Source organism: Condylostylus longicornis, unplaced genomic scaffold, assembly GCF_029603195.1.
Source record: "Condylostylus longicornis isolate FDR11 unplaced genomic scaffold, ASM2960319v2 ptg000028l, whole genome shotgun sequence".
In the NCBI taxonomy this organism is placed as follows: Eukaryota; Metazoa; Arthropoda; class Insecta; order Diptera; family Dolichopodidae; genus Condylostylus; species Condylostylus longicornis.
In genome coordinates this window covers 3,464,157-3,481,837 of record NW_026577997.1, presented here as the reverse complement: position 1 = coordinate 3,481,837, position 17,681 = coordinate 3,464,157, and the positions used below count along the sequence as shown (strand labels likewise).

At 21.0% G+C, this 17,681-nt stretch overlaps 2 protein-coding genes across 6 annotated transcripts in view; one reads left to right on the top strand and one right to left on the bottom strand.

The window, feature by feature from the left end:
* Nucleotides 1-7,309, top strand: part of LOC129607736 (allatostatins MIP) — a 40,914-nt gene extending 33,605 nt beyond the window's left edge. For 4 of the 5 annotated variants that reach the window (XM_055518907.1, XM_055518906.1, XM_055518908.1 and 1 more), the window contains exons 3-6: nucleotides 2,970-3,316; nucleotides 4,355-4,762; nucleotides 5,044-5,151; nucleotides 6,813-7,309. In XM_055518907.1, coding sequence (XP_055374882.1) covers nucleotides 3,031-3,316; nucleotides 4,355-4,762; nucleotides 5,044-5,151; nucleotides 6,813-6,943 — 933 coding nt within the window. In that variant the 5' untranslated portion in view covers nucleotides 2,970-3,030 and the 3' untranslated portion in view covers nucleotides 6,944-7,309. The remainder of the gene's footprint in view (nucleotides 1-2,969; nucleotides 3,317-4,354; nucleotides 4,763-5,043; nucleotides 5,152-6,812) is intronic. The other variant, XM_055518910.1, reaches the window with a different exon arrangement.
* Nucleotides 7,310-9,764: 2,455 nt separating this feature from the next.
* On the bottom strand, nucleotides 9,765-12,293 carry LOC129607719 (cyclin-dependent kinase 2-associated protein 1). Its single transcript, XM_055518882.1, has 2 exons — nucleotides 12,083-12,293; nucleotides 9,765-11,534 (listed from the first exon to the last, which is right to left on the bottom strand). The coding sequence occupies exons 1-2, from the start codon at nucleotides 12,121-12,123 to the stop codon at nucleotides 11,045-11,047; spliced, it is 531 nt and encodes a 176-aa protein (XP_055374857.1). The 5' UTR covers nucleotides 12,124-12,293; the 3' UTR covers nucleotides 9,765-11,044.
* Nucleotides 12,294-17,681: the final 5,388 nt, after the last annotated feature.

Genomic DNA, 17,681 nt, shown 5'->3' with positions numbered 1-17,681 from the left:
ATAAGTAATTTTGAACTGTATATAAAAATTCTAATTCCATTATAGACGACATTTAGAGAACTATATACTAAAAACCATAAATTAATATTATACCAAATCAAATAATAAAATTGCATACTTATCCCTTAGATTTTTTTTTTTGATTAAAAATGTATAAATTCTCTGCCATTTTATTACAAGAGCTCTTTTATCTACGGTCTTACTCTATATTTAAGTCACTTTCACTACCACAATATTTTTCTTTTCTTTACAAATCTCTCTTAGACATAAATTGATTTATTAAGAATTTTTATTATTCTCAGATCACCCGCATATACATACGTATATATATTTGTATATGCATATAGATCACCTGTAAAACCAATATAATACCAAAATTATTTTCTATTTAAAGTTTATCCTCCTACACTTGTATTATATTATATTAAAAGTAATTTGGGTATATGTACTTCATAAATACTCGTGTATATTATGAATAAAAAGGATATAAAAATATATTTTTTTTATGTCTATATAGGTAAAAAATTTAAGGAATGTTATAAACATAATAAAAAAATTAAATAAAAACAATTACAAAATATATAAATTTCTAATTTGTTTAAGTATATACATATAGATTGGCCATATATCAAAGGTATACAAACATTCTTTACACATATTATATGTAATACATGCATATATCCTACATATTATTCTTGCTCTTATATTCTACATATTTCTCCGGTATCGGAAATCCCAAAATTTATTCAATAAATAAAAAAATAAATAAAATAATAATAAGAAATCACAAACTTATAATTTACTTTGGTTATTTTTTTTTTTTGGTTATTATTTTCCCTCCTTGTTTTTTATCATCACCACATCACTTTATCTTACGACACTTATACGACACCTAGAGAATTCAAAGGATTTCGAAACAAATACACATACCAACATGTTATACAAAATATATGTTTCTAAAAATACTCATTTTATTTCATGCATACATGTGTCAATAATCAATATATAAAAAGTAACTACACATACTTTATATATATGTAATATGCGATTTCAATCATGTTACAGTATTCATACATACCTACTAACAACAAAATAAGAGAAATAAGAAAAAAAATCCCTAAGAATATCCTGAAAGTCCCAAAGTACCCACAAAATTGATTTTCGTTCTCTTTTTCTGTTTTGTTTTAATATTGTATACTTTTTATTCCAAAAAAAAAAATAAACTAAAAAAAAAAAATGTAAAAAGTTATGCGAGTATTGTAGATAATAATAAAAAAGTAAAGAGTAAACAACAAAACAAAATAAGAAAAACTACAATTTTTTTTAACATTTTCTTGTTGTGTTTTTTAAAGAAAAAAAAAAGGATAATTTTCTATATGTAATTTAATAAAAATTTCTGACACAGCAAGGTGTAACTTACATATTTATACACTTACAATGTCTAACTCTTACAATTCATTCAACAAAATGAAATAGATTCCTTCAAAACTTTGAAAGGACACCAAGAATATAAGAATATAAGAAACGGCGAGAATAAGAAGAAAAGGAGAGTATTTTTTTTTTTGTTTTATGTTTTTTATATTTATTTTTAGAACATTTTCAATAATATTTAAAAAAAATATTCTCATTATTAGTTTATTCTTATAATCGTTTGTGTGTCTGTTAACAAAACTGTTATACACTTAAAGAAAAGTGACATTTTATGTATGAAAATTGCTTTTCTGAGAATTGCTTATTACTGGTTCCATTGATATTTTAAGAGAAATTTTGAAATTTTAACAACTTCTATTTATGTAAATTAATTTTATTAGAAAAAAACACCTTTCCTCCTTTAGTTTATCGGCACCCAATTTTTGGGACTTACTTACTTTGAAAAAATGAACTACATCAAAGCAAAAAAAATAATGTTAATTAATGAGCTTTATAACAGTACAATTCTATAAATTATGCTATAATGTACATGCTTTATATAATTTGTTCCCCTATAAGTATGTAATTCGAATATTGTGAATAGAATAATCGGGTTTATTTTGAGTTATCGAATTGATTCAATTATAGCGAAGTGAAAGTAATATTTATCGTAGAAGTTTATATATACGAATCATTTGTATAAATTGGTTTGTGTTTACAATAATATATCGATTACTATTACCACTACCATATTAATAATAATATCGAATTATTATATTCGATATTCAGTATAAACTTCGATTTTTTAATGAAAATAAATGATTTTAAATTACATATTTAAATGAAAATGTGCTTATTTACTAGCCACTATTTTAATCAAAATTTATTATACATGTATATATCAAATTTTAACATACGTCTTTCGCTATTTCTCAATAAAATATTGGAATACCTACTGCACAAATATTATTACATATAAACACAAATATATTATATGGTCACATTTTTAAAAGAAAATACTATACATAAGTATTCTTCATTTACAATAATATAACATTAAATTAGAAGGAAATTGATCCTTAAAAGAAGTGTCTTGACATTATTTGTTTTCAATAAAAAAAAAATAACGTATAAATTTGTTATATAATAAATTGTGTAAAATTAATTTCTACATAATAATATTTAAACCTTATATACATATGTATATAAGCTATAAAATAATCAAAGGTATATCCTTTTTTAATATCCTGTTTTATATAATAAATCATCAGGTTAATAATTTTTTTTATTTTCTTATTATTAAGTTCCGGTCTGTATCCCTTACATGTTTGTGTGTATTTTATAATATACATAAATTGTATAAATGGTAATTAATTAATTTTTATTGCAAAATAAAATATAAGAAAGAAAATATTGAAATGTAAAGTAATATATTAAATTAATAAATCAATAAATAAATCAATATGTTTTAGAAATACATAAATTAATAAAGTTTAATTTAAATTTTATTTAAAAAAAAATTATATAATTAATAAATTTATATATTATTATACTTTTAGATTATCCTGCAATAAAAATTTTTCAACTTCATTATATATAAAAATAATCATTTTATCATTAATGACAATGATTACATCAATTAGATCATCATCTGTACAATTGAAAAATAATATAGGATTGAATATTGGAAAAATATTTAATATAAAAATGTTTAATATGTCATCATTCCTTTATATAATTTTATTTATAAATTATTTAAATTGCAAAGTATATGCAAGCGGTGGTGGCGGTGGTAGCAGTGTTAGTAGTGGTGGAAATATGATTGATACAAAAAATTCATTACAAATGCAAGATTCAAGGATGTTACCCCCAGAAGTTTATCCATGGAATATACTTGGTGTTCCAGGTAATATAATTAATCATATTTATTGCATAAGGTTTTCTTTTCATAAATATTAACAAATGTACAATAAAATTGTTATATAATGAATTTTTGTTACCTATAAGTAAGTGTAATTGTATACGAATATATATATATATATATATATATTGTGTTATATAATAAGATAAATAGTACGAAATTTCGATATAATATAAAAATATTTTGTCATTTGTTTAAAAAATTAAAATTCTTTAAAAATCATTATTTTCTAATCAAAGATGGAAGTAATTACTTTTTATAAGAATTAAAATTGGGTTGAAAAAAATAAAATTTTGTAATTAATTTAAAATTATTTTAATTAACATTAGTATGTGGTGACATGTGTAACGATATTGTAAAGGATAGAAATGGTACTTTCATTATATGAATTTTGTAGATAAATTGTTATAGGAGCATATATTCTCACTGCGTCATTGTTTAAAAAATATTATAGGTTACTTATATGTATGTATAAGAATAGATAAGTTAAAATTTTGTAAGGTTAAATGTTAATTTTGTTTAAAGGTTAAAAGTTGTATTTAATAGCAAAGGTTAATGTGAAGTAAATTGCTATTTCTTTTATATAATCAAATTAAAATAAGATATAAAGTAATCAATTTGATAGATGTCAAAAATATTGTTATGAAAGAAATGAATGTATATATACATATATACTTTCATATATGGCAGGAATATTATTTAAATAATTTTTATTGTGCACATACAATAATACATTTTCTAAATTTTACTTTTCACATAAATTTTTTGTTTATAACCCATTAAATCTACTCTAAATAAGAATTTTCAACGGCAAGTCAAATTTTCTTTCATTTTTGACAATTGTGTTAGTACACAACAAAGTGAGAATTAAAAACATAACGATTCTAAAATATTATAAAAAATTTCAAATAAATGTCAATTAATTGTACATTGTAAATTTCAAATTAAAAATAAAATAAATTTTAAATTTATTATTTTATAGAATTTCTAATATTTATTATTTTTCTTCTTAATTCATTTTAGATTATAGTATTGAAAATGATGTTGCAAAACGTTCTTCATGGCAAAAATTACATGGAACATGGGGTAAACGAAATATTCTTGATAATGCTTATCATAATATGGAAAATTTTGATGAAACAAATAATGTAATTAATGGTGCTGGTGGTGGTATTAATAATCCATCTCCTAATAATATTATGAGCAATAATAATATTGAAGGAGAAAATGATAATGATTTACATGACAGTCCAACAGATCGCGATTATCAAGAATTAATTAAATTTGAAGAAATTTATAGTTTACCATCATCAATTATTAATGATTTATTTAAACCAAATGCATTATATAATGAAAAGAAACGTGCATGGAGAAATTTAAATGTTGCATGGGGTAAAAGACGTCCAAATAATGAATGGAATAAATTTAGAGGTAAGAAAAAAAAAAAGAAAAAATAGTTTCGCAAAAAAAAAAAATTTATATCTATAGGAGTATGTTAACAATTATAGAATATTGAAGTTCTCATCTATATAAATTTAAATAGTAACAAATTAATTATAAGTGAAAGGAATTTTTGTTTTTAAGTTATGATTAATTCAGTAATATGTCTAGAGTCTATTATTGTTCTCTTGACGAATCAAAATTTAAATACGGTGTATAAAAATTTTTTTTACCATTGATACAATTAAAACAAAAAAAAAAAAATTTTCCAGTTGGATATTGTTCCAGATTACTAGGCTGTCTTGATTGGTATAATTTCATTTTGAAATTGGATATTTTAAAGAACAGAGACCCGGAATTAGCGCAAGAGGAATTTGAAGGTAGATTCTCGGTGTCTGATAATATCTGTATTATATACATAAAAAAAAAATACTTAACCAAAAATTTATGCATGTACACATAGTTTTTTTTTTAAATTAAATTCACAAATATACTCGTGTATATATTATACACAATATATATATCAAGCATATATTTTATGTATACGGTGGTGTCCCTATAAGAGAAAATATATGAAAAAATATGCATGCAAAATGTAAATAATAAAATATGAATACTCAATATATTGTTGTTCTCATAATTGTATTTCAAAATCTTGTTTTTAAAATGTATATAATAGGCAGACTGTGTGTCGAAACTTTGATAAGATTTTGGTTTAAAATAACCATTTGCAAGTTTACCTAAAACTTAAATTTTAAAATATGGTATATCTAAAAATATGACCCAACGGAAATTGCTTTTGTGTGTTTTACTTGAATGTGTTTACAAATTTACAATGAGAAATTCATTTACGAAAATATTTGAGGATTATTTTGCATTTGCATGCTAAATTTTTACAGCTAAACAAATGATGGGTTTAAAATTTATTATTTTATTTTTTTGTTGCCCAATAAAGAATTGTATTTATCAAAATATTTTCAAATTATGCACCAAAAGAAAAAAAAATACTTTTTGCACGCTTCAATTAATACACGGCTTTTTGTCCCTTAGAGGTGATTTTCCAAAAATATGAGTTCGAAATTAAGTTTATGGTTTTTGTTGTACATGTATATATGTATGTTTAAAGAACGCCTAAGAACAAAATGTTCATAACTTCCTTTTTGTTTGCTTCTCCTTATTGACCAATATTATTTCACACTACCCAAATATATTACAACTGATCAGTCAAATTGAATTCTTTTAAAGGATATGCTTTATCTCCTTGGATATCAGTACGATATGTAGTGTAATACACGTTAATATCAAAATGCACTTTTGAAAAGAGCTTTTACGGCTGATATTTTTGAACAATTTTAAAATAAGTCTCCCTTTTGATGAACGTGGTGTTATAGTTCGAAATATGCAGGGATTTTATATATTTTTAAACATTAATTGTGGATTCAAAAATAAATTTTCTAAATTATTGAATTTAAATTTTTATTGCTTCTTTGTCACTTAAGAAACTAGTGAATTTTATATTCTCATCAATTTCGTTAATGTGTGAGTATAAATAAATATCCTTTAATAATTAAGTAATGAAATTATACTCAATCAAAAATTAAAAATTTATTTGAAAAATATTAATTTATTTTTATATTAAAAGATTTAAGTGCGAAACTTTGAAAATAATATGAAATTTATTAATTTATTAATTTATAACAAATAAAATTAATAATCAAATATAAAATATCAAAATTTCTAAGTAAAATTAAATAAAATTTAACGATCAGAACTTAGTTTTTAACTATATAATGTTAATTTTAAGTAAATTTCCTTTAAAATATAGGTTATTCATGTTTTCAATTTAGGATTTTGTATGTAAATTATATTGGTGAAAAAAATATATGTATAAATTGGTACAAGTTAAATGTTAGCCCTATCCTTTTAGCCGGCACACTTTGAAGAGTTAATTTGAAAAATTATAAATAACTAATTAACATTTTAAATATAAATATAAATAATAATAGTATGTAATTTAAAATTTGGTTTTATACAATTTTAGGCGCATGGGGTAAACGTGAACCTGGTTGGAATAATCTTAAAGGACTTTGGGGTAAACGTGCATCAAATTGGAATAAATTAAATTCAGCTTGGGGAAAACGATCAACTGAAGATGTTATGGAAACTAATTAAATTTTTCACTCAATAAAATTTTTAATTTCATTCTTTCATTTCCTTATTTTACATTTTTTGTTTTTGTTTCGACTATTCTCAAAAGTTGTAAAAAACTAAAACAAATATTATTCTTATATAATCATGTTTAAAATAATATGAAAAGAAAAATATAATTTACATTATCCCTTAAACAAAAATTTTCAAAAAAAAAACCAAAAAAAAAAAAATAGCAAACAAAATATTTATGTAAAATATTTTTAAAAAAAATATATAAATTAATAATTGCATTGATTTAAAAAATTTTAAATACAATATTCTCCTACAAACATGCATATTTTTAATTCAATATACATATTATATAAAAAGAGAAGTTTTAATGTCAAGTTAATTAACATTATTATTATAATTATTAAATAAAAACATAATCCATATATTATTTTTAATAAATTTTATGTATGTATTTTTTTTTTTAAAAATCAATCATTTTTTTATGTATAAATTTAAAAAAAAAGAATCAAAACTCAACCATTTTTTAATTGAAAATACTTTTGAAGTTGTTTTAATATTATTCAATTTTAAATAATTGATAATATAATAATGAAAAAAATATATTTATTTAATATATGGAAATAAACATATTTTTTTATTCAAATTGGCTGGAAATCAACTTCAAAAATAATTTCAAATAAATACTAAATTTAGCATAATATAAAATAAACCAAATCCAAAATCTCTTTATACACTAATAAATGAAATGTATATTCTAAGAATGATATAACCTATGTATGTAATCCACATTATGAATTAAAATTTATCAAAAACTAAAAAAAATATAAAGTTCCAATATATATTTTATTAAAAACAAATTAAAATACATAATTATAGCAAAAATATTGTTATTTCCCCACGTATTTTGCAAAAAAAACAAAGTAATACATAAATAATATGCAATAAAAATTAAATAACTTCATTGAATAAAATAAAAAAGATTCTTAACAAATACATATATTAATTGTATAGTTTTAATTAAAAAAAAAAAAGCAAAATGATATAATTAAAAAAATATTATTAACATAATTATATTATATATGTATACATAAATTATATTTTATTCATTATTATTATAAATATATTAGAAAAGTGTTATATATTCCTCTAATTAAAAATATTAAAAATAAAACAAAAAAAAAAGCAACCAAATTATTAAGAAAGTATGTTATATAAAGTGTATATTATATATTATATAAATATTTACAACATAATTATATATTAAAATAAAAAATATCAAAAATTATAATAATACTATTTAATATTTTATTAAATTATAGTTAACGATGTACATATATACAAAATTATATATGCATATAATATAATTATTGATGATGAAAGATAAGGAAATAAAAAAAAAAAACTGAAAAAACTATATATATATATAAAATCAAACGAAATACAAACAGATGAATGATGAAAAATAAATATTAAAATAAAAAATGTATTTTATTTGCTTTTAAAAAACCATTAAAGGAATACAAAAACTAAAAACTAAAAAAAAAAAATGTTTAAAATAAAAAAAAAAAAACTTTTAAAAAAATAAATTCAAAGTGTTTAATTATTTAATCGTTAATATTATATCATTTGTGCTAATTTTCATAGCACCAGATGAAATCATTCAAATTTACCATGGCAGTATTAAAGTTCTGAGTTTTGCAACGTTTTATCGTTACGTCCAGGTATTTATTCTTTTATTTATTTACTTATATATTTGACAAATAAAAATTAATAAACAATCAATAAGAATCAAATAAAAATGATATGAGGAAATTCACTCGCTAAACTGGTGTGAGCTATAACTATCGACCAAAATATATATATATATCGACCTAAATGAATCTGAAACATTTGTATTTCGGGCCAGATAAAATTATGGTAATGATAAATGCACAATTCCAAAATATATTGTAATGGCGAGTAAAACATTTAAGAGATAAATGCATAAAAAAATTTAAAAATTTTAGAATTAGAATCTATGAAATAATTTTAAAGGGAAATATATATTAGTATACAAATTGTGTGTTTATCTCCACATCTAGAAGTACTTAACACTCTTAATCTTTAAATAGATACATGCAATTTAAATATTATCGAATAGACATGCATTTTTTCAGGAAATAAATTCAATTTAATGAAATTTAATTAAAAATAAAAATTCATTTCATTCTTGTAAATACATAATCTACTTTTATTCATTCATATACATACTTAATGTATAATTGTAATATTTTTAATATTAACTTGCAATAATTGCTTATATTAATTTTATTCAATACAAAAAAAAAGTACACTCCATACTATATTTATTTATTTTGATAAATCTTTTTATTATATTATAAACTATTTCATGTTTTCATTAAAAATCCTATTTTATTAATTATTTTTTTTTTCCAATTAATATATTATAATTTGGGTATTCGACAAAAATTTATTTTTAAGGTACTTAATTTAGTTATTGATTTTGTTAATTTTAGTATACTTTAATATCGTATCGCTGGATTTGTTTATTTATTTTTTTTTTCTAATTTTTAAATATATAAAAAAGAATTATGTGTTATATATTTTATAATTTTTCTTTTTTATATATTTATATCTATTGAACATTATAATCAAAAATGAAAACTTAATATTATATAAGAAAATAATTTAATTGTAAATCCAGAATTTTTAATGATTTTACAATTTATTATTAGTTATTAATAATTTAATAAATTTCATTTTGAACGGAAATAGATACTTATAACTCGAAGAATATTTTAGATAAGATATTTAAAGTGTAAATTAGAAGTGACTGAATTTAATTTTTTTTTAATAAAGTTTATTTTATATGTTATTATTAATTAGAATTTTATGGAAATGAATACGGTTCAAATTAAAAACTTTTAATAAATTAAAAAAAAAAAAAACAATAATTATGAAAGTATTAAAATTTTGGGCATAAAAATAATTAAATTAAATTTCTTAAATAAAATTAACTATTATTTAACTAATTAAAGCTACACTCATATTTGTTTTATTGAAAAAAAAAAAAATTTTTAAAAATTTCTGTTCTGCAATCATTTTAAATTCTAGTTCTACAAGTTCATTGATTTTATATTAATATTTTCATATCAAAATAGTATACATTTTTACGATATTTAATTATTATATTGTATGTATTTCCTATTATTTTTAAATAAATTATTGTTTTCTTTAAAAATTCTTTACGTTTTTAAAATCGTATTTTTTTTTGTGTTTTTATTTATTTGGTATACAAAATCACTTCTTTGAACTTTTATTATTTTATTTTTAATTTAAATTTACATAAGCAATTTTATTTTTTTTTTAAATATTTGTACTTTGAATTGTTTCGTTTTTATTATTTAAATTACTTTATTTTGTTAAGAGCTAAAAAAAAATCCAATAGTGTAAGATTATAAAATAGATCAAGAACTTAAAAATGGGAATTTGACTTAGAAGCACATATTTTTTATTAAAAATAAATTAGTAGTGCAAATATAAGTATAATATGTAATTATTTTAAATTAAGTTATTGAAACAATCTGAAAATGTTTTTATTATTGCTTGGACGGCTTTATTATATTATGAGTAATTTGGCATAATATTTTTCCTATGTATTTCATGTATAAAGTTTAAGGCAAAATTTATTATTTAATAAAAATTCAATTGAAAGATTAATTTGAACTTGTATGCGTTTTAATAATTGAAGTATATCTGATGAGAGGTGACTATAAAAATTAACAAAAAAAAAAATTTGAACAATAAAAAATTAAAAATTTTAATATTAAATGTCTTAAATAATAAACTTATTTGCATATTTTTCTTTTCTTCAACAAAAACTTAAAAATTACTAACTAATATTTATGGTATGGTTTAATTTTGACTTTTTGAAATAAGAATTTCATATATAAACTTTTTTTCGTGTCTCTTTACAAAAAAAGGAAACGCATTTTTTGAACACACAAATTTCTTTAAAATTTGGTTTCATTTCTTAAGTAGAAAAAAAAAAATTTCTCTACTTGATTGTGGCAAAAAATTAGCAAATATAAACTTTTTTCCTTTTTAGATTTATTGCCTTGCTGATCTTTCCGTTTCCATAAGACATTCTCTGACAAGTATACGTGCATGTACAATACCACGTTTTAAACGTTCTGTAGAATTTCTGGATCCAGTATATGTTGGTCTTATATCACGTCCCATTTCTTCAATTACAGATAAAAGTTGGGCATATTTTGATAAACCATTTGATGTATTCAAATTAGCTGGAATGTTTGCTGTTGATGTCATTGGTGTCGTTATATTTCCTGATGTTGTTGTTATTGTCGCTGGTCCAATTGTTGTTGAAGACAAAGAATCAATATTTGATGAAGATGATCCTCTATTCGAAGATGTTATTAATGGTATTGCAGATTGTAATGTTGTGGATTGAAGTTTTGGTACTGCTGAAATTTGTATTTGCGGTAATTGCTGTTGATATGATGTTGCAGTTGATGTACGATGATTCAATAAATTACTATTACGTGTTGCTGACATAGGTATTGGTGTAACAGTAACATCACTTAAAAAATATAAAAAAAAAGGAATTAGAAAATTTCATACCTATATTCTTTTTGTATTATGATAATAACTTAAGCTATTATACATAGGTATAAATAAATTTGTTATACTTTTACGATAACGTCTAACAATGTTAAATATTTTTCTTTTTAAAATTTCCACTTTGATTATTAAGATAGTGCCAATCTCATACTTTTTTCCAATTGAAAAGCTAAATAAAATTAACTTTTACTTTTTTTTAGAAATTTAGGATTATTTGGGTTAATGATGTAGTTACGCGTATCTATCTGTGTACCTACATATATTATTATGATGTGAAAATGTCATCAAAATTGAAAGTATGTCACCAAATAGATTTTATAAGTTAAATTCTAAATATTGCAATTGACCTTAATTTTCAAGGTGGCGTCAAATTTATTTGAATAAAAATTTCATCTTGATAATTCACAATTAATTAAGCAATATATTTTACTAATATCAATTTTAAATATAATATTTCATTATCTTTTAGTCCAAAAGAAAAAACTTGTTTTTATTTGAGCAGGTTACCTTAATTTTGATTCTACTGCTTGTATATCCATCGCATCCATTTTTCTTGAAAATAAATTCCAAAAAAGAAAATACCAACTATAATAACTGGAAGTTAATATATTTAAAATAATTTTTTTTTTATGAAATTAAAAGAAAAAACAAGAAAATTATAATTAAATTCCAAATTTTCTTTTGTTTTTGTTCTTAACAAAACTGAGAAAGATATGCCTAAAGCTGTTTACAATTTCTACTTTAAATGTCAAAATAATTTTTTGGTTCTTGCTTTAATAAATGTGACATTCTCCATTCTACAAAATTTCGCTCTCTTAATTTTTATATTATAAAATAATTTTGTTTACATACTATTGTGAATTTCTATATAAAAAAAAAGTAAATTGAAAATGATTAGAAAGATTTTCTTTTGGAATAAATAAAATTGATATTTAATGTTTGAGCAGAGACAATAACCATTTATAATTAATTTTAGGTTTAGAACTTTGATTAAAAAGTTAAATACCGTATTAAATATTAAAAAAGTTATTATAGACTTAAATCAAGTTTTCATACCAGTTGATATTCACAATGATCACTTTTACAATAATTTTTTTACGATATAAATAAATATTTATCCGGTATTCGCTAATTTGGTTGTGTTATTTATTTTAAAATGAATAAGTTTTTTACTAGAGGGGAGAGTAGAATGTAGATAGAAATGAAATTATGATAACCATTATACAAAATACTTAATCATTTGTAATATGAAAATTATGAATTATGTTGTTGTTATTATTATGGTAATGAAATCCTTATGCATAATTACGATAGTATATTCTCTAAACAATAAGAATAAAGCACTAAATACAAACGAGTAGCATACAATGTTTCATGCCAACGTGGGTATACAACGCTTCATGCCAATCATCCCTAAATTAATGATTACAATTTCATTTTGGAAAACAATAAACGATGATTAAAACTTAACAAAATAAAAAATTTTTAGTAAATCATAATCATGTCAAGATGTCTTCACATCTATGGTGCTGGTTTTGTCACTATTGAAAAATTATAGCTAATTTTAAATTAAATTATTTTTATCAACTTATTTTTATTAAAAAATTATAACAATAAAAACAAGAATATGCAAATCAAATATACAATTAATTCGGATTACATAATAATATGTAACTGTTTACTGTATAATTTTGAGCTGGAAGTGTTTAAGAAATATCAAAATTTTCATATACCCTAAAATACGGTTTGTAAGCTCTTAATATATTAAATTATTCAACAAAAATTTTATTCAGACATGACTACCTATTTTCTTACTAAATAATAAAAAACAAAATTTATTTTAATTTAAGTGTTTTTTTTTAAAATATTAAAAAATAAAACATAAAAATTCCATTCAATTAAAATAACTGAAATGCCGCCACCTACTTAAATGAAAATAAAGCACCAATTTGATTTATTTGGAACCAGAAATTTACATGTATGGTACCTTTATAACAAGGAGCCACTCATAATACGTGACAAGACCTTCTCCTATACACAAATTATTTTTTAAAAATAAAATTATTATTGAATTTTTAGAATTCTTTTATATAATGGAACGTACATACGTCCAATAATATGAATTACATAGTCACAAAAAAATCTATTAGTAAATTCTAAATGTGTTCCATTAGTACCTATATTTTTTCTTTTCTATCCCAATATTATACGAGAACAATAGATAATAATAAAAAAATTTTTGAAAATCCCCAAAATCTTCATATAAATCATCAGTTTCTTAGAAATTTATTATTTCTCCTATATTGTACAGTTAATTTTCTTTAAAATAAATTTTCGTGCGTATCGTAAAAATAGCTATTCGTTTCATTTACTCATATTATCAAGATCCTTATCTAAAATTGTATTGTTTACAAAATCATTTTATAATTAAAAATATTTTAATAATGTATCATAAATATTGGATATTAATTAATATTTTTGTTAATAAGATTGAATAATATCTATAAATAATATTCTGTTAAGAAATTTTTCAAAATTACAATTAGTATACAATAGACAATATTGATTAATTATGGAAGTGGATAAATATACATATACATATATATATATATATATATATATATATATATATATATATATATACATTTACCTGTATGTAAGAGTGAAATAAATTAGCTGCGAGCTATCTTAAATAATTTTATAAAATTAAATATTATTGAAAAATTCCAATCAAGTATAACATTTTTCAAAATCTATTGTTATCTTATTTTACAGGTAATTATTACTATATCGGTGAGCGCCTATAAAATGTTATATAATGGGTTCTGTTACTAAAATGGTTTCTCCTTTTCCTGATAATTTTATATTCTAATTATCGTTTTAAGACCCCTTGGGAATTAATAATAATATTGTTTTTCCTTATAAAATTTTCTTATTCAATAAAATTTTCATTTAAAAACATAAATTACTACTATGAATAAGAATTTATTTTTAAGAAAATTTTAAGGGCCTATAAATTTTTTACAAATTTTTGATAGTTACAAAATATAGTTTTTAATTAAATAGCTGATACAAAAATATTTTAATATAAAAATAATTTAGAAAAGAAATATTTTAAAAGAATAGTATAATAAATTTAAGCTAACATAGGGTTAATGGTCATTGTTACAGCGTATTGTAATTTGTATGTTGTACAAGAGATGCACGAGTAGCTGGATTACGAGCGCATTATTATATTAACAATTTTTGTAATCTTGTGACAAAATCAAATGATTTTCTTTAAATATATTTGAAATAATGGTGGTCATTGTTCTAAAATTATATTTTATCCCTGATTAATTATAAGAATTTTAATTGAAATATTATTTTATTCATTCCAAAGTTAATCAAGCTTTATTATATAGTTTTATACTGTAGTATAGCACGGGTTTTGAGACATGTATTTCTAAATTCAATTTTCAAATAGTATATAAAGTAAATCCATTGTTTAAGCCCCAAATCTCTCTCATCACATTCCAAGTGAATTATATATGTAACCTGAAACTATTTTTTTTTTTAATTTCCACTAATCATTCATGGACCTAACACTTTTGTGCTTTATAGTAATTTATTTAATTAAGATCAACTTAATTAATTTGTATATTGAATTACAAGAAAAATTTAAAAAAAAAATTCAATATTGAATTTATAATTTCAGCGGATATGTTATAAAAATTACACAAGATTAGAAAAGTTATTATTGAAAAAGATCACGAAGATATTTTAGATTTAAATTATTATTATGCATCGATAATATTATAATCGGTCATAAATACCGTATTCTCAAATTAATTGTTTAGAAATGAATACTGTTTACATGTACATATGTATGTAAGTACGACAAAATCGAAGATTAATCTGAGTCTGAAGTAAATCGTACTTGCAAACTTAAGAGGCAACCTTTAATATGTTTGATATCAGACTTCAATGTTTGATATCAGACTTCAATGGTTGACATCAGTCTATCAACAAATAATACAAGTTGCAGTCTATTCTTAAACTTCAGTCTAATGTGTAAACAGTCGAATAGATCTTAAATTTTGTCACATGCAAATATGAACGGCACCTAAGAAGTATCGTTTGGGTCTCATTGTCTAAAAATGTTCATAAATATTATAAAAATTTGAGAATGTGATTACAATTTTTAATATTTATAATCTTAATTTTTTTAATACTACAATAATCTTTTATATGACATCAAAAGATATAGGCTTCCATATGTCCTCTCAAATTGCAGTAATACGGTATTGCTACACTACACGTTTACGCATAATATTTGACGGCTACAATTAACAAGCTGAATTATGAGTACATAAATATCTAATTCTTGCAATTTTGAAGTGCCGCAATTAACGATTTAATTCTATTCCAATTCTCTTTTATTTCTCTCACACTTATATCTCTCTTAAAACTTTATTTTATAAATGAAAAGTATTAAAAATATTTACCCAAAATTAATTTATCATAAAAGTATTTAATTTCTATGTATACATATATAAATAAAATGCATTCATGTTCATATTAATAACCAATGTAATAGACTCGTAATAACATTTTTTTAAAACAATTTAAAAATCAAAAGAACAATAAAGAAAACATGTGTATTTCTCTCCGGCATGAAAAATCATTAGATTTTTCATTAACAAAAAAAAATTTTTTTACCTTGTATAATTGTTATTAAATTATATAGCCAAAAACAACAACAACCATAAAAATCTCGAATTAAATACGATTATAAAAGCATCTGTAAATCACCTGTTAGATTTAATTAATTATTGTTAGTACATAAAAACGGTGGTAACGAAAACAGATTAAAAATTGTGTGTGTAGTTTGAAAAATAACAAAAATAAAAAAGTAAGAATTACAAAAAAAAAAAAAGAAAAAATTTTTCTCTGCACACTTGTGAAAAGAGAAAATTAAAAAAAAACTTTTTTTTATTTTTTTTTGTTGTAATTTTACAAAGAAATTTTCTTAAGCTCCTTTTTATACGGTGGTAGATTTTTCTTTCAAAAGAAATTTTTTTTTTCTGTTTCTCTTTTTAGGAGAAAAAATGAAGAATATATTTGGAATAATTGTTGTTTTTGCTATTGTTGCTATCGTTACTTCAAAAGATTTTCAGGTAAGATTTTTTATTTTTGCAAAATTATATAAGAAATTTTTTTTTAATACGACGTAGAACGGGGTTATGCTTGGTGTTTCATAAATTTTGTCTAATTCTGTCTTATTAATTCTGCTGTAATTAATAATTGTTCTGTCTGATTTAGACTAATTTAGTTATATTAGTGATGAAGCTCTGTTTCACAAAGCATTTTACAATTTCGTTGCTCTACGAGTTGCGATACTCGAATATTATCATCAAAAATGGGTTGCGAAGATTTAATGTATACCTAGTTTCTGATAATACAATGTTACAGGTGAATGGCTTATATTAATCACACGTTAGAACTTACAATTCTCACTAAAATTTTTAAACTTCAATATATACTGAATTCGTTTGTGTGGAATTTCAGTATATATACCTATAATAGCTTCTTCAAATAAGTTGCATATAAGGTGGCCAATATTTATAATTGCATTTAGTTCAAATATTTTAGAAACTTCGTATATTAACTTAAAATTTTAAATACAGTATTTATATAGTTCCTTGCTTACTAAATTTATCGATCTATTTTTATTTTGAAAAATAATGTGACTAAATTTATGTAACATCCTTAAACGTTTAATTTACCAGTTGGTTTAAAAATTTATCTTTGCTTTCTATAAAATTATATATTATATAAATTATGTATATAATATATACATACATATACATACAATCTGGCGAAAAATAATAACCATTCATGTACTACATATATCTTATATACATAGTAAGAGTATATACACCATAAAAATTTTTAAAAAATTTCATGGTTTTGTGTGTTTTCATCAGAGTTTTCTGTACAAATTTCTGTAATTTCTGTTAAATTCATTTTTATATAAGTAATTAAAAATTTGATTTAATTAATTTGAGAAAATTTTCATTTTGGTTACTTATCTCTTATTATACATGTACTTATAAAGTACGTA